Source organism: Fringilla coelebs, assembly GCF_963513975.1.
Source record: "Fringilla coelebs genome assembly, chromosome: 4".
NCBI classification, from domain to species: domain Eukaryota; kingdom Metazoa; phylum Chordata; class Aves; order Passeriformes; family Fringillidae; genus Fringilla; species Fringilla coelebs.
In genome coordinates, this window is record NC_140032.1 from 59515587 (window position 1) to 59534217 (window position 18631).

The 18631-nt window shown below is 39.9% G+C and overlaps 1 protein-coding gene across 2 annotated transcripts in view; it reads right to left on the reverse strand.

The window, feature by feature from the left end:
- WDFY3 (WD repeat and FYVE domain containing 3) overlaps positions 1-18631 on the reverse strand; it is a 155592-nt gene that overhangs the window by 49696 nt on the left and 87265 nt on the right. For both annotated transcript variants that reach the window (XM_084204151.1, XM_084204150.1), the window contains exons 14-22: positions 12995-13172; positions 10137-10351; positions 8847-8959; positions 7312-7543; positions 5604-5704; positions 4636-4854; positions 2347-2528; positions 1083-1314; positions 298-458 (exon numbers count right to left, since the gene is read on the reverse strand). In XM_084204151.1, coding sequence (XP_084060277.1) covers positions 298-458; positions 1083-1314; positions 2347-2528; positions 4636-4854; positions 5604-5704; positions 7312-7543; positions 8847-8959; positions 10137-10351; positions 12995-13172 — 1633 coding nt within the window. The remainder of the gene's footprint in view (positions 1-297; positions 459-1082; positions 1315-2346; positions 2529-4635; positions 4855-5603; positions 5705-7311; positions 7544-8846; positions 8960-10136; positions 10352-12994; positions 13173-18631) is intronic.

Here is an 18631-nt window from a genome sequence, read left to right on the forward strand (position 1 = left end):
AGTGCAGATAAACCACATCTGTAACCCTTCCCTTGTCCACTGATGCAGTCATCCCATAACAGAAGGCCCCAAGATTGGCCACCTAGTGCCTAGAGAAGTTGTGAGTTCTCAGTTCCTGGAAGCTTTCAAGGTCAGGCTGGAATGTACTTTGAGCAACCTAACACAGTGAAAGGTGTCCTTGCCCACAGGAGGGGGACCATACTAGATTGCTCCTGGGTGCATTGAGCAAATTGTCTTGAAGCAAGTTCAAAGAAAGGAAAAAGTCATACACATTTACTGACTGATTTCCCAACATACCTGTTTGGCGATAGCTTTACTATCCAACTTGTTGTAAACTTTCCTTATTTTTGCCACTGTAAATGAAGAAACTGACAGTGCATAGAGACCAAAGGAGACCTTCTCTTCTGGTACCAAAGATACCGGTGATGGATTGATTCCTTCAGACTTTGAATCTTTACCTTAAAGACAAAATAGAAGTTCCCTTCATTAATGGTGTTGTTTTTCTTTTGATTTGAACAGTAAAACCTTAAGCAACTTATACTGCAGAATAGATATTAAAAAAAAGATTTTACAAATAGATGAGATGGGATATTGTCCAGCCTCAAGGCTGTAAACTTCCCTTCACTTCTGAAGGAAAACAAAGCAATCAAAAGCCAGAGAAGCATTTGGTAAACCTGCATCTTTGCCTGTGACAACTGGTTTTTTACTACAGTTTGATAGGAAAGCTGCCTTGGAATGGTATGAGAGATGCAAGATTCAAAGAGAATATATAACTATATCTTTAAAATTTTGTACCCTTTCTGATTTCACTTTCTACAGATAAATATCGCATACAATATGAATAATGAGTTTTCTAACTGGTTTAAAACCAAAGTGAGGAATACAAGCACTTCTACTATATCTCAGCACAAGAATTTGGATTCCTATCATCCTCTTCAACAGCAGCTACTAATCTTCTTCCTGTGAAGAGCAAGCTTTTCCTCCCTGCTCCTGCATCCTCTCTTACCTCTTCTGCCAGTATGCACACAAAAATTCCAGCACAGGCAGCTCAAGTTACCAGGTGCCACCTGACCTGTACTTACATGGAACATAAACCGCTTGGAAGCTGCCGACGTAATTGGGTCCCAGCTCGTAAATGGTGCTGACCCCTGGGGCAGGCAGCACTTCCTCCAGGAAGTGTGTGGGGCCCAGGCGCCACACCAGGGAGGAGAGCTGGCGCTGTGCGGGTGGCGTGCCGATGTAGGCGTACACTGTACTGACCACAGGGGGGTTGGCAGAGCCAGAGCCACTGGGGCTGCTGTGGATGTAATGAAGCTGTCAGGGAACAAAACACAGGCCAGTTAGTGAGGGAGCAAGGGTACAGTGACAAGATCAGAAATTTTGTCCAAAAATTGTTTTGCAAGCCAGGGGAGGTATCAAATGATTGCTGTGTAATGAAGGGTATTCTGACACTGTACTGGACTAATCAGTGAAGAACATTAAACAGAAAGGAAATGTGAATACCAGAACTGGCTATCAAAAGATGAAGATGTGTATGGAAACATAGGAGAACATGAGAATTCTGTGTCTAAAGAAGCTGTATCTTGATTCTAAAGACATGGTGCTCAAAGTGGTGCTGTTTCCCCTTTCCCATCCTTTGGAAATTACATTATTTCAAGCTAAACTGCAAATGTGATGAACTAAATTCAGCAAGACTTTTCAAACAATTAAACAAATATACAAGTAAGATCCTGGTCAATATATAAAGACAACAACAACAACCTCACACGCTTTTTTCTATTTACATGATAGAAATTCTGTTAGTAGCTATTAAATGCAGTCATGCGTAGCCAGAGAGATGGCCAGATAGACACTCATGTATTACAGCTGTCAGCATAACAACTTACTGTAGTCCTCCTCTTGCAAAAGGAATACTGGGAGGTAAACTTTGAAAGTCAACATGTTGTTTTACCTACAGCAGTATGATTATATTAGCCAGTTTAAACCCCACACCAGGTTATACCTTAAAGCCCACACCTGCCAGGTGTCAAATGATGTTTGGGTATCTGTTACAGCTTGGGAATATTTTGTGCTCAGTGGACAGGTCCACAGTTCTCTTCACTGCTCTCTGCAGTTTCTTCTACCTAACAATGAGGTATTGATCTTTGCAAATAAATGTGGTGTTTCCTTGTTGTTTTTTGTTTTGTTGCTTGGGTTGGGGTTTTTTTCTATTCTGTTGAAGGTGACGACATTTTGGATGGGGTGGTGGTGGTTGATTTTGTTCTTTTTTCTTGTAAGGTTTTTTAATTGCACAAAGAAAAAAATCATTCCAACCAGTAAAAATGAGAATGGAAAGATTTATTTTACCTTAACAGTGTTAACAAGCTGTCCGTCGAGGTAGAGTGCAGCTGTGCTATTCTTCAGCATGCCTTTACTCATGACCAGAACTAGGTGATGCCACTGGCCTTCCACAATGAGGTCACCGCAGCGGAAACGGGCACAACAGGGAAGAATTTCATAAAATGATGATTCCTCACTGAAGTCATCAACTAAAGGAAAAGCATCAGTTAGTGGGCACCAGCAGAAAGAGCTTAAAAATCTCAGGATATATTCAGACTTTTGACAATTGTATTTTACTTCTCACCTTCTCCCCTCCCTTCAAAATTTTATCTGGAATTACTAGGTGGCTCAAGTTTTTACTTTCTCTTGCTTCAATGCAAGTCACAGACAGATCTTTTGCTGTCTTCCTAAAGAAGTTTCTATAGTAGCAGTCACCAAGAACCAATAGATGTGTCCCCAAACTCACAGAGCTATTTTTCACCTTTTTCACACTGTGGAGAGGATGATACCCATACTCCAAGACTTTTTATTCCCACTTTTGCATCACAAAAATGACCCTTACGCTATTTAAAAGCTGTCCCAACAGAAAGGAAAAAAGAAAAAAAAAATTCCCCAAAACCCAGGGAATGTTTCAACCATGAACTTTTCAGATCTCTGTTCATTCTTTCATATTGAAGGAAAAGAAACCATTAACCCTCTTACCACAACAGCTGCCTGCACAGGGAGACTACTCATTTCTTTAGAAACAGCACAAGGAAAATGTTAAAAGCAGAGTATTTAGAACTAACATTCAGGCACAAAAATAATCTCAAGTTCTTTTTCTTAGCCAAACACCTCTAAGCACAATTCTTGCTCTCAATAAGGGTCCTTAAATCACCCCATTTATTCTTACAAGAGACTGTCAGCACTTCCAATCCCTGTGCTGTGCACAGCACTTCCAGTCTCAGTTCTTCAGGTCCCTACCTGCTCAGCACTCAACATTACACCACCAACTATGATTTAGACACAACAGGGTAGCACTTGAGTGAAGCAAAGTGTCCTGGTTGAAGTAAAAACCAGTCTTTATAGTCAGAAACCTTCATGGCTTCTCTGACAAAGCCTTTTCAAATCCAATCTCTTTCAGGGAGTTTGATTATAGGTGCTCACTAAACTAAAAACATATGAACTATAGCTTCAGTGGAGGGTAAAGCAATTAGTGTGAAGATAAACTTGCTTCATTCTCTAAGAATTTGGTCCTCTGAGAAAGAAAGCACTGTCAGTATCTTTGTAATTTAGGAAGTTGAATTCCTACTTTACACTATGGGTTTTCAAACTCTCAAGTTTCAAGTTTTGAATCTGACTTCTACTAAGAGTGACTGCTGCAGTTAATGATGTGAATGTCTGCTTACAGATTATTCCTTACTTCCATGGTAACAGTCCATTTAGTTGTTTGTGGGAGGTTTCTTTAATAACAACAATTGTATAAATTTTTTATAAGTGCTGCCTACTAAGAAGAAAAGAACAGAAGCAGGAACAGGTTTCTGACAACCATTTGGGCTGGTCAGTGAAGGGCTAAGCCTAAAACACATGCAGAAGGCTGCCCTGCTTCTCTCAGCTCCTCCACAGACTCAGTGTGTAATAGCCTGTCAAAACCAACCATTTTTGGAGGCTCTGATGGAGGACAAGGTTGGAGACAGCTCATTCTCAAGCCCCTGAGTGCACTGATAGCTCTCTCTAGCAAATGTATTGGTATCACCAGCTTCATTTAGATCTTTACTGCACCTCCTGTAATTCCTCCTTTGGTCACAAATACTGAATGAAGATACAAACTGCTTCTGAAAACTGACCACAGCATTAGAACATGAAGTGAATGACTGCTTGCCTTCAAAAATCCCTCCAGTATTGGGACTATCCAGACTGAAAAAGCCTTCAACCTATTAGTTTACTATTTCCAAACTTCTTCAAACCAAAGACAGTTAAAATTTGCACCTCAAGACCTCAAGAGATGACGCCTAAAACGAATGACACAAGATAAATCAAAGGCAAAACCTTTCAAAAACAATGATGTAATCCCTCCCTTGGATACTTATTACCTGGGGTTTTGGCAAAAATTTTTCTATTATATACAGAAATCAAACCTTCTTTGGAAATTATAAAAGCTCCATAAATTAATGTTAACATTTTGCATTTTTCTGTTGTCAAAAAATCAGGAACTGGTGAAGCAGCAATGAAAGTTCCAGCACACACAATTCTTCTGAATACTGGGTTTAAAGTAAACTTGCTGGTGCATCCCTGTAATACTGTCAGCATTAGCTGATGATGTGGCACAACTCTTACCATAATTCTGAAGCAATTCTTCTTTAGTTGAAACAATCAGTGAGCGGTCTTTTGCCGAAAGGACAATGGCAAGGCAGACATAATGCTGCTCCGAGGAGTTCGCACGCCGCACTACAGTGAGGAGTCTCACAGGATGGCTGTTGGGAGGTGTACTAAAATGTTCAATACAAAACCAAGTTGAGTAGCTTAAACCAGATGGCGGTGGGAAAAACCTTTCACCTAAAAATAAAAAGAAAAGCCCATTACATAGCTGCAGTTAGGATACCTACTTGATCCTGTTCCTTTTTTCATATCAACTCAGCTAATACTAGCTGTGTTTTTCAGATGCTGAAGAAGCCTCTGTTAAGGGAATATCTCTCTACCACATACATCTAACTCCACTTGATATCCCAGGATGCTCCCACTAATTCTATCTTACTGCAGTAAGCCTTCACCTTAGTTTTTAGACTTAAGAACTTATTTAACTAAGTGACCATGTTCAATTAATCCCCCAGGTTTTAAATAAGCATCCCGGGTGAATAATCCACAACAACATGTAAAAGTGATGGCAAACAATTTAGATGGGGCTTTTGTGATGGTGTGTGCAACTTCACCTGTAATAAATACAGTCAAGGATTCAGCAGAACAAAGTCACATGTATGACATTACAATTCATTCCACATTTCCCATGTGCTCTACACACTACGACCTCAACTTTTTCTTAATGCATCTGGCTTATTACTCATACACCTTGCCTAATTACAATTTAGTCTTCTACTTTAAGCTTTGCACTTTAAATTTTTATTTTATACTGCTTTCATTGTCTTGAGGGCAACAGAAACACACAAAAAAAAGACACAAGAAGTTCTGGATTGTGGGTGCACAGTGTCCAACATCATACTATCAGTTCATAGCTAACCAAGAAGTCTAAGAGAACTAAACGTCAGATACAAAACAATCTTTGTTACCAGTCATACTGGAGTACTCACCAGTTCCAATTCCGCTCACAACGGCACCATCAACAAGTCCTGTTGTAACAGCATTATTTGTAGGTGCATTGTGGGGAGCCAGACTTGGCAAGAACAGGCAGCTGTTAAACACAAGACCAGTAACACACTGGAGTTTATGAAAGTCAGCGTAAGTGGAGTTCAATACAAACAAAACATGGCTTAGAAAAATATACCATAAGCACACATGCTTTGTGACTTTATGTAGAAATGAAAAATAGGAATGAATTCTCAAGATTGCTCATTGTGAGTCTAAATTATCTCTAGCACAAAGAACTTTGGTGGTGTATGCCTTTGGTATGAAGGTATAGAGTCATGCCCCTGTGGCTCCATAGCCTAAGATATTCCCTTGTGGGCACCTGCATCTTGCAACAGCCTTTGAGTTGTTCTGAACTTTCTAAAGAGACTGGATCAGCTAAATAGTCAAATGATCTGGCAACTGCAGACAATGACGTTCCTATATTAAAAAAGCATGCTCTCACACTAACACTAACTTTCTCCTGTTTTCCTCATCAGTTTGCACTTTCTCACACTAACATCATATTCCTCCAACTTAGCTATGTTTGCTCCTTATAAGAGCCTCTGATGCTGTGGACACAATGGAAACCAATATAAGGAGAAAAGTTCTTAAACTTATTTTAAAAATTTATTATAGAAGCCTTCTTAGTTGACTTGCTGAAATTACAAGAAGTCACAACTGCATTATGTGAGTTACTTCTGGACATGTTACCAACACCCACAAATCTTCTGAAGCAAACACAATGAAAATTCATTTTGCCAGCCTATTTCAAGTTCTTAGGTCCAGACAATTTTCTTTTCTTCTCTCTTATGAAGGATGTAGAACACAGACTAGAGTAACATTTGTTTACTAAAAAAGTAAGTCTGTCCCTGACTGTATTGGATATTAAGGCTAGATGGAAAATGGAAGCTGCATCCTTGCTTTACAGAGCTGAAAAGAGAATGCAGACAGCAGCAGAGCTTCCAAGTATTCAAGTTTTTCTGTTCCATTTTCTTTCCAAAACAACCAAACATTTTCCTTAAACAGATGTTGAGAATGGCGTCATGGTTTCATCTTCTGAATAGTTAAATCCTATTACATGATCCTCAAAACCGCTTCACTCAGCAGGTGTTTAATTAGAGAAGAAAAAACAAGTAAGTGTTGCTAAAAGAAAAAAATTAGCTAAGCATGATATCTAGGCTACACCTCCAGTTAGTAATACTAAGTTTCTTTCAGTTCTTTGAACTCATCATAGCTACCTTGTCTGCTTCATTTGTATTTCTGATACAATTCACATTTTCATGTTTTTCAGCAATTTTAAGTGGGTATCAGAATACCTGTGCCGTTCAAATGTCATACATAAATCTCCTTTCAAGGTATGTTTCAAGGGTATGTTGGCATTCCTTTGTTTTAAAAGGGATGTGAAACCCAGAACTGAGAGGGTCCCATCAATGATACATCTTTTTTTAACTTCCACACATGGCAAACAAGCATTTTTTATCAAGCTATTAATGAATGAGAAAATGGAAATTTATGTGACTCGAACCATTCCTCTCTCTTCTTTAAAGAGTTCATTTGTTCCTTACTTGCAAACAGTCTATTAAAATTTAAAAGCATTCCTTTGGGAAAACAGGAAGTAAGCAAACACCGCATTGGTGCCCCACGCTGCTTGAGAGCATGACAGGACCTTACCCAAATCCTTCCAGAGATGTGTCAAACTCTATGAACGCTGGTGTCACTGATGATCCGTGAAGCCTGATATCATGTGGGGTTGTCATGGAGACCAAACACTTGACTCTGGTCAGGGGCACTGTGCTCCCTTCTGCTGGCTTGAGCAGGCTCTTGCTTATCCGATAGTGGCTGTCCTCGTGCGCACCGAAGACACTGTCAGGACCCAGACCTTCCATGGAGGTGACCATGCTATCTACAGGAGAAGCCAAGAAACAACATAGCATTGCAATACGGCATTGCAAAAGGGAGGCATTTTCAGGCTGGTTATTTGGACCTTTCAACTCTGGTGGAATAACTGAATTGTCCACAGATTGTCAGCTAGTTCAGGCTCTCATACGATAATGAGCTGGGCAGCATTGCTCTGATTATAAAAATGCTCAACCAAGGCAGAATGATGAGCATCTTGCACAACATGCCCAGGAAAGTTTGTGGTAAAGCCAAGAGGCCCCCCCCCAATTACCTTATGTCAGCACGGTGTCCTTTTTGCAGAGGGTTCTCTTCAGATGCATTCCTGCTACCTGACTTAAGAAGCAGGGAAAATTCTGCTTTGTGCTTTTCAGATGCAGTCTCACAGCTCTTAGTGAGCAGAAAGTAAATTCAGCTTAGGCAATTTAACATAACTTGTGGTATTCAGAAGGTAGCTTTGCATTCTCTTTCCTAGGCTAAAAACTTTCTAGTCTCACATTTTCGTAATTTTCAGTGTTTATTTTTCCTGGTGATAATACTCTAATGCAAATATATATATAAAAAATAAATAGAACACTGGCCAAGAGATAAATTGAATCTCTTCTACTCCCTTCTTTTAAAATTTACTGAACATGATATTATAACATGGATTCAGTTAATTTATTTTGCTTATTTATTTCAAAATTTAATGCTTAACTATTATAATCTAAGATGCTTTCTAGTTTTTTTTAAATACTTCAAAAATTTCAATGATATGTTACAGCCAGCCATACAATGACCAAGCTGACACACAAAAATAAATACCTTGTGCTTGGAAACTTTTCAACAATTTCTTTGTATTATAATTTTATATGAATAACCATTCCCAAGCTCTACAACTCAAGGATAATAATAGGAGATTGAGCAGCTATTTTATCTGACACCTTATGGAACCCATGCAAGATACTACACAGATATAATGATTTGTTGTGTGCACATGGAAGCAGCTGAGAAAAAATAACGTAAAAAAAGTAACTACAAATGCAGGACCTACTCAAGACTTAAAACCAAACTACTACCAGATTTAACAGTTACTTCCTAAAATAAAAACCTACAATAATCTTTGCTGGATATATATTCAATATAAGTACTACATTCCCTCTGCTTTTAGAGCTTTTCCAGTCTGACTGTTCTGATGATTTCACATTCACACAAAGCTGGGGTAAAGTTGGGTTGTTATGAATGCTTATCTAAAAATTTGAAATATGTATGCAATTGGGGGACATGAGTGAAACATTATTTACACACACTTTTAGCACTTTATCACCTACTTCTCATTTCTGGTTCAAAACTCAGTGAGCTGGGTTTGTGCACTCGGTACTGTTTCAACAACTTTTTGTCCCAGGCGCCGCAATTCAAAGGATTTCCCAAGCGTAAAAATTCCCTAAGAAAGAGAAAAAAAAAATTGAAAGTATTTTTCTCTATTAATTTGCCTATAGTGGTACCAAATCTAATAGCACTTTTAAAAAAAGATAGTAATCGCTTGGAATAAACATAACTTTTAACTAAGAAAATAACTCAATGCATAATTATGATCCATAACATATTTGATCCATTCAAAACAATTTAATTTTGGAACACATGCTCTCAAAAGTTAACACTATTTTAAATAATCAAGCACTTTTGATAAAGTAATTTATCATAAAATCAAGCAATTTTGATAATTCCCTTCTCTTCATTTGAAAACATGGCAGGAGGCTACTGCATTCTGCAGCAGAATATCAGGACATTTGATGATGCATGCCCAGCAAGCTGAACTCTTCTGGAGAGGCAGATCAGAGGCTGAAGTAAGTGACTTCAGCTTTGTTTTACCATTGTGTCCTATTTGGTCGGGGGAATAATTTCACAGCTATCAACACCTGTATCTCTAGATAACTATACTATCTCACTATAGAGCTACCCAGGCTATCAGTGTCTCTGCTTAGAGAAGCTTCAGTCCCTGTAATGTCACTATGAGCTAGAGGGCTCCTTGCAGAATCCCTTCTGACACAGCTACATGTCACTGAAGGGAACCAAGCAGCTGTCCTGGCTACAGGTCAGCCAGCCAGTGATCCATAGGAAATAATACAATTAAATTCCCTCTTACAGCTGATATCACAGAACCGCAGGACAGTGGGGTTGGGTTGGAAGGGACCTTTAAAGGTCATTTGGTCTAAGCCCTCTGCTATGGGCTGGTACTGCTTTCACTTACACTAGAATGTTCAAAGCCCTGTCTAACCTGACCTTGAACAACTCCAGTGATGGGACATTCACAATTTCTCTGGACAACCTCTTCCAGTGTCTCACCTCCTTCACTGCAAAAAATGTCTTCCTTGAGTCTAATTTAAATCCAGCCTCTTGCACTTTAAATCTGTAGCACTGGTCCTGTCACTACAGGCCCAGGTAAGAAGTCTCTCTCTGTCAAGAGACAACCTATTTGATGAGAAAAAATGGGATATTGTGCTATCTCTACCCCATCAGGTCACTAAGGCTCTCTACCACTGCCAGCCATTTACAGCAAGTCAGGGACAGTGCAGGCTGCAGGCCTCAGTCCAACTGAACTTCAGGGCTATCCTTCTGACCTCAACACCATGGGCTGCAGAGCCTGGGAGGCCAGCCTTTCAAACATCCTTTGGAGTGGCGGATGCAAGGAGTGGTCCTCATCTGCCAGAGCAGCGCTGCATCTTTGCAGAAGTCGTGCATGGAGCCCAGCTTCACACATGACTTGCTGGTTTCTCTCTGTATGCACCAGAGATTGCAGGATGTTGGCCACTGCCAGCTGGAGATCCAGTGCATGCTGTAAAAGAGAACAGTACAGGGCTTGAGAAAGTGCAAACTGAGGAGGAAAACAGGAGAAAGGCTTTATACATAATAACAGAAAAGAAACTACCATTAGCAATAAATACAGAAAATTACGTATACTTAAATATACGTGCATGGACTTATGTGTTTTCAGAGAGTGAGTGTGTGCACATGTCTGTGTGAAGAAACACACTGTACAAAAAAAGGTAATTAGTTAGACAAAGGATTAGCAGAACTATGGTCAAGAAAAATAATTCAGGTAAGAATGGTTAAACAACCTCTACTTTTCACCAGCAAAGAGAGGCAGCTTAAAGAGAATTAGAAACTCTTATTTTTGTGACTACTAAGCTATTCTTAGTAACTTAAAAACATAATCATTTAAGTTGGAAAAGACCTTTAAGATCACAGAGTTGAATTCGTAACCCAGCATGGCCTAGCCCCTCACTAAACCATGTTCCAAGCGCCACATCTACATGTTTTTTAAAGACTTCCATGCCTGGTGACTCAAACAGTGCCCTAGGCAGCCCATTCAAGTGCTTAACAACCCTTTTGGTGAAGAAGTTTTTCCTAATAACCAACCTAAACTTCCCCTGGCACAACTTGATGCCATTTCCTCTCAGCCTATCACTTGCTTGACTTGCCCCTCCCCTTGCTACAACCTCCTTTCAGGTAGTTTTAGAGAGAGGTAAGGAACCTACTTGAGCTTTCTTTTCTCCTGGCTAAAACACTCCCAGCTCCCTCAGTTAGTCCTCTCAGGACTTGTGCTCCAGACCTTCCTCAGAGCCTCTGTTTTTCTCTGGACAGGGTCCAGCACCACAATGTCTTTCCTGTAGTGAGGGGTCCAGAACCAGACACAGGATTTGGGGTGCAGGCTCAGCAGTACCGAGTACAGGGGGATGATCGCTGCCCTGGTCCTTCTGGCCACACTTGCTGATACAGGCCAGGATGCCATCGGCCTTCTTGGCCACCTAGGCACAGCTGGCTCATACTGTAAACCAGCATTCCCAGGTCTTTTCCAGCCACTCTTTCTCCAGCCTGCAGCACTGCCTGGGGATGTTGCGACCCAAGAGCAGGGCTCAGCACTTGGCAATGTCACACAGCTGCCCTCAGCCCATCAATCCAGCCTGTCAAGATTCTTCTGCAGAGCCTTCCTGCCCTCCAGCAGATGAGCATTCTGGCTGAACTTGGTGCCGTCCACAAACTGACTAAGGGTGTACTTGATTCCCTTGTCCAGATCAACACAGATACTAAACACATCTGACCCAGTTCTGAGCCCTGGAGAACACACTGGTGACCATCTGCCAGACGGGTGTAACTCCATTCACCACCACTCTGGGCCTGGCCACCCAGCCAGTTTTTAACCTAGCAAGGAGTCCATTCACTCAAGCCATGACCAGCCAGTTTCTCCAGGAGAATGCAGTGGCAAACAGTGTCAGAAGCTTTATGAATGCCCAGGTAAACAACATCCACAGCCTTTCCCTCATCAACCAAGATGGTCACCTTGTCAAAGGAGACCAGGTTAGTTAAGCAGGACCTGCCTTCCATAAAGCCATGCTGACTGGGCCTGATTTCACAACTGTTCTGTATGTGCTGCAGCATGGGATGTGTAATGATCTGCTCCATAGCCTTCCCCAGCACTGGGGTCAGACTGAGGGGCCTGTGGTTCCCCTGATCTTCCTGGCCAGTCTTGTAGATGGGCATCACATTGACTAAACTCCAGCCAGCTGTAATTTTCCTGATTAGCCAAGACTGCTGGTAAATGACGGAAAGTGGCTCAGTGAGCACTTCCACTGCTTCCTCAGGAGTCTTGGGCAGATTCCATCAGCCTCATAGATTTGTGAGTGTTTAAGTTGTGTATCAGGTTACTAACTACTTCCCCTTGTATTATATAAGTTTCATTCTGCTCTACCATCACCATAACCTCTACAAAACTAAAGACGTATGCAACATAATTGTCAAATGTATGTCGTGAAGGCAGAAAGTTACCACACTCATGACCAGCAGAGACCAAGAAAGAAGAATCCAGTAATTCTTGCAAGCTTTCAGAACTCTTTTTTTTTTTTTTTAATAAAAAGTATTCTTCAGGGAAGACATCCCAAACAAAAAATACATAAGCAACTTTCAAAATGTCCAACAAATCCTTCATATACAAAGACATTTTGGGTTGGGAATTATACAAAGCAGTCAGTAAAACTTTAGAACTAGAACATATTTAGAACTTTAACTAGAACAACTAGAACAACTTTAGAACTAGAACATATTCCAGCTACTTCAAACAGTGTGCATAGCCCGAGATATGATGTTCAGTCCTGTGTCCTCACTGTACACATTAATACCTGATACATCAGGGAAAACATGAATTAATCACAATGCTTGGAAACTTATCTGATGTCCACTTCAGACCTTTCTTTAAACTTACATTACTAAGAAGAGTTTGAAAGAGATAAACAAAAGAAAGCCTATGAAGTAAAGCAATTCCTTTCAGATCTCTGTGCCACCAATTATACAACTCAGCCTGTGAAATATATTAGTTTTTCAGTACAAAATGAGAGGACATCACCAACTTTCCTAGTTCCCACAGCCATCCCTTCCCCCAGCAACTCCCAAAGCTTCAGACGACACATTTTTTTTCCCTTACCTCTGGGTGTGTAGCTGATCCAACAGAGGCCAGAAGATCCAGCATTGCAAGCATAGCACCAGGGTGAATAATGACTGCATCAGAGCTTTGTATGGATGTGGGTCCTGTCTGGAGTTTCACATCAGCTATGTTTTTTTGAGGGCAAACAGGAGGTGTTGAAACAGAATGATATGCATGCCTGCAGGACAGAAAACATCCCATGGTTACAACACCCAGCTATTATAAGCTCTGCATTTTTCAAACAGCTGTAAAATTATAATGGCCTACAGATGTTACTCCCTTTTCCTTTCTCTTCCCTCAGTTACACAAGTGTTCCTCTTCTCAAACCTGTTGGGCATGTTTCCCTAAAGACAGCCTGGAGAGGTTTCAGTTTTTCAACTATTCTTGAATTTGGAAATGTCTTTCCCAGGTGCTACACAGTTTCAAGAATTAAGAGATTGTTTTTATCGCCTCCCTCTTTTTATTCTAGTTGCGGTGGCAGCACACAGCAACTGCAGTGACCAACCTACCACTACACCTGCTCTCTGGATGTGTGTCTCCCCATTTGCTTTTCATTAACAACTGATTATGAAATGTACTATCACAAAACTGTCAGCAATCTCTAATCAGCTTAGGGGAATAATAGGGTGGTCTCTGGTTACTCATGCCAGCCATCTGTATGTTCTTAGTCCTTCCATGACTGCTACGGCCATTTGGTTTTACATGAAGATGCTTTAGTCTGATCCAGGGAAGAGAGGATTTGACACACTGACTCTAGAAGCAACCATTGGTGCTGAGAAATGCAGACATATTCTTCATTGAAACTCCTGGAGATATCAGCTTGATGCCAGTCTTCTTTCAGCAAGGGTTTCAACACACAAACAGCATGAGCAGTTTATTGAACATATGCTTTCAAGACGGTGCTTTAGAAGCAAAAGCAAGATTGAAAGACTCATGGTCATCACAAAAAAAGAAAACCAAAACACACAAGAAACCCCCACAAGAAAAAAACCCGCTAACCCAGAAAAACCCCAACCCAAATTGCCATAGCCCACAGTAGTTATCAAACACTTGTTTGTAAGAAGAAGTAGAACAAACTCTGTGTAAGAAATTTTTCTTATGATCACATTTTGTCCTCTGTTTTACAACTGAATACAGCAAGACAAAAGGGTTTCTTCTTATCATATCAGTTGAAAGAATGATTTCCTCTCCTCTGTTCTCAGTGACAGACATTTACTCAAACCCTGACCCTAACACAAGTTAAGACTTTGAGACTGGCTGTTCCTCACCCTTCAGACAAGGCAACCTCTTTCTCTTGGGAAAAACAGAACATAGATGGGAGGTGAGGAAGGCTGCAAACACAATTCTGCCCTAAACACAGCCATAAAGCCCAATGCACCATCAAGAAACACATCTATGGGGGAAGGCTAAGATATCGGATTATTCAGTCTAAGACAGGACAACAGGAAGAACATCACAATCTTCTTGTGCTGGCTGGAAAACTGGTTCAATAAATAATGTTCCAATAAAAAGGTTCCTACTGAAAAGCTTTATGGCAGATCAGCAAAAACTTGGCACCTGAACAACCCAAGAGTACTGTTCAAAAGAGAGTGTTTAAGAAAAATTAGATTACCAATGCTTTACTCATTTAGCTAATGATTACAGGAAACAGAAAGTATTAGGGCAATTCTACTGAAACCAACTGCTAAGAAAAAGATCTCCCTAAATGAATTTTTCTAGTGTTTTTTACAAAGCCTTAAGCCATTAATTTTCTAAACTTCTCTGTCAGCCCCACCACTTATGGAAACATCTAGCAGGTAAGAAAGGCTTCATTGTTGCTTTTAAAAAGGAATGGAATTAAGAACAGTGTAATAACTGGCAATAGTATCACAAAGAGATGTTATCTCAAGCCTCTGCCCTGATTTACTGCAGAAATTGGAACATGGGCAATTGTTTCTCATGCATCCTAAAAGCACCGCTCTTAATCTGAAGGAGGAAAATGCAGCCTCTTTCCAATGTCACCTTGAGCATCTCAATGCAAGTTTTACAGGATGCAGTTAAAAAACCTAAATATCTATTTATATTTATAATTCTCATACGTCTAGTGAAAGTCCATTCCTTAAGACAATCTGTCCACTTTTAAGTACAAATTTTACTTTTCAACACACTGATCTGCACTATCACATTCACCTTGTTAGGTAAATTATGAGGTTAAGACATGGTTCTACACAGAGAACATAACAAAAACACTGCTCACTGTGAGTCACAAACATAAATATGATCCTGGTCTCAAACCATCTGGACTGCAACTGAAAAAGCAATACTGTCCAGACCAGGCTTTCTGTTAGCAGTCTAAGGAAAAATTATCTTTTTAAAGCATATATTATTAAAAGTTTTTCACATAATTTTAAAATACCTTTTATTTTTAGTTTTTCCATATACATTTCCATATACATATACAAGGAAAAACTGTATCAATTCAACAGGGGAAAAAAACAGTTTATAAAGAAATCTCTACAAAGAAAAAAGAGATCTTACAAAATCCTTCAAAAATATTAATTAAATGTTACAGTTCTATGGGTCTGGGTAGAACTTGCAATAAATTAAATTAACCATACTTCCACATTCTTATGCCCCTTCTTTAACGAAGAAGAAAGAAGAAGCAGATAATGGAAAAAGGCAGTGTACAGAAGATGACAGGCATCTGTATGTCTAATCTGTCTAATTTAATAAACTATATAATTTAAGAGAAATTAATTAATTAATATAACTAGTTATATAATTAGCTACAACTATGAATGCAAATTATAACAGCATTTTGATCTGGAAAAAAATAAGTAAGATTTACTGTAGGTAAACCCTTTGCATATCGTTCCCCAAGAGTGATCACTATGCAAACTTTTTTAAAATAATGGCTAAAAAGTCAAAGCTACATTCTATTCTCTACTTTACCCAGTTAGGACCAAGATATCCTAAAAAAAAAGAAAGAGAGAATGCTTATTTCTGCTAAAATTCACAACAATCAAAGAGTTGAAAAAGCTGTAGTTCTTGATTCAAATGACACAGGTGTGGAAGAACAATGCATTCCAGGTAACAAGGAGGACAGCCATGTACTGCCATCCCAACACATGCTGCAGGAATCCCACCTACTCTGCTTCCATAAAGGAGAACACTTGGAGGGCAGTACTCCACAGGGAAATACAGCTTTGAGACATGTCTGAGAAAGAATATTAGCATATTAGTGCATCTAAAACTATTCTAGACTGTGTGAGAAATCAGTACTGTGCTATTTTTGTTTGTAAGAATTATTTGTGTGCACAGCGTCTGCTTGCTCTTTTAGCCAAACAACAGAGGGCTCTCCCTCAGGCATCTATCTTACAAGTCAAAAGGCAGAAAACCAGGCCACAACTAGGGAGATCCCAGGGATGCAAAGCAAAGGAGACAGAAAACAATAAGAGAAGAGCAAACACTTCTCTGGGAAGAGTCAACTTTGACAGAATTTAACTGTATCTGACATTTAGGGGGAGAAAAAAAATAATACTGGACTACAAACCCCAAGCTGCTTATTTTTGAAAGTAGAAAGATCACAGCCACTGGCACTGAATTCACTAGGAATGACAAACACGATGCTGTGAGAAAGCAGACAGCTGTTCAAACAGACTTTTTGGAATGCCTAGTTGGTTTTTTTTCAGAAAGGATCTGAAAGTCACCCAGGCAAGCATGATCATTCTTTCTGTCCACTTTTACTTTGAGTCTTACACAATTTGTTACAACCCAAAGGCTTTTTTTGCTTGTGAAAATCCATTTCAAAAGCACTTAACCCCAGCAAGGACCTACATTACTGTACTGGAGCTTACCTAAATTGCTGAAAGCAACCCACAGGGATAATGACTTTTTAAACTACCCAATCTTTCTTTACTTAGGTTTTCAAGCAACTGCTTGCATTTTCAGTACCACAAAAAAACCCAAGGGAAGCCTAACGTATCTATTCACATATAGCTACATTTATATTTTAATTTCCAGGCTGCGTCAGCCACCCATCTGGCATCCCACCTTGTTCATCACACCCTGGAATCAGCTCCTGTTTGGCAGGCACTGCTTGTGTTCTGCTGCAAGACTTTGCATATCTGTGTGTTTGAGTATCTCAGCAAACCTGAGCAGCCCTGCCACCTACACCTGGGAGAACAGCAAAACGTAGCAAAGAGATGGGCAATCTGCAACACTAGAGGGTAATGCAGGGCTGAAGCTTTAAAGAGCCTTCACAGGACACACTGTTTTCTTACATGTTTCTTCAGAGTAAATGACAGGGAAAAGACTTTGGCAGCTACAGTTTTTTTCTGTAAACTATAATCTTTGTTCTTAAATGCTTCAGTGTTAGGAAAGAAAGGAAATTACAATCTGAGAGGTTCTGGGTTACTGGGCAGGTGCCTTTGTCCAAGCCACTCCCTGTGGAATACGCAGGTGTGGCTTGGGTAACACCACTCAGTAAAGAAAAAACTGCCTATTAACCTGCTTTAGTATAAACATTCTGTTCAAATCAGTTTCCGAAAGCATCTTTGGTTGTTTTCCTTTGCAAAATACTTTACATTCCAACCATTAAGCTTGATGGCCTATCTTAAGCAGTATACCACTCACTAACGATCGTACGGCATCTGCATGTCAGATAACCCTGTGTCATTCAAATGCCTTTTTAGCTCTCAAAAGCAAATCTCTGTCTAACTTGCATCTGTAGATACCGAAGGGCTGCTCCCTTTCCTGGGGACTCTGGGAAATTTTTTTTTTGTATTTGCACAAACCTGCAAATAACACTGTTCATATAGTAACCTTTATTAGGAAAAAAAAAAAAAAATCAAAATTTTCCAGACACATCAAGTTGCAAAAGAAAAGGCTGTAGCTTGGGAGTGAAAGCAGGTGCTCGGATTTCTGAATTGGGCCATTTGTGCTTTCTTTCCAAAACTTTTAATTCATCATGTCTCTACATGATTTGGTAGTCAAGTACTGACAGGACCATTCTTTACTTTTTATTATCTGCAATTACTAACAAATTCACCTTCCACCAAAAATAAGCTTTCTTGAAAAATTAGTCAGGAAAAAAGAAATCCTGCTGTATTCATTGATCCACTAGCATAGTCTAAATGCCTTTGAACTGTTCCTGAGAGTGTGATATATACCTCCCTTAGATCATTTCTTATACTAGGCTTTATTTGGTTTTGAAACACAAGCCTAACTTTAAGTGCTATGGGAATCTGGAGACATCTCTAATCTCATCACTGCCTAGGATTCACTATGAAACATGCCTTTACATTTTTTTTATCCAGTAAACACACAAGTGGAAACGCACTCCTCAGAATAGCAATTTAAGAGAAACATCCCTCCCCCCAAAACTAAGAAACACAACAGCAAGAGAGAAAAATCAGAAAGGAGATCAGCTTGTCTTTGAAGGGTCGGTACCTTTTCCTGGACAAAGCTGGCGTACCCCAAGGAGAGGGGAGAGAAGTCTCATTTGTCAGGCAAGGAGGGATCTGTTCTGCACGACTACAGACAAAACAGACAGGGGTAGGACAGAGAGGTTAGAGAAGAGACCAGAGGCCATAAGCTTGTTAGTTTTACAAAAGCACCAATAAAATTGTTACTTGGATCCATCTTTCAGAAACAACA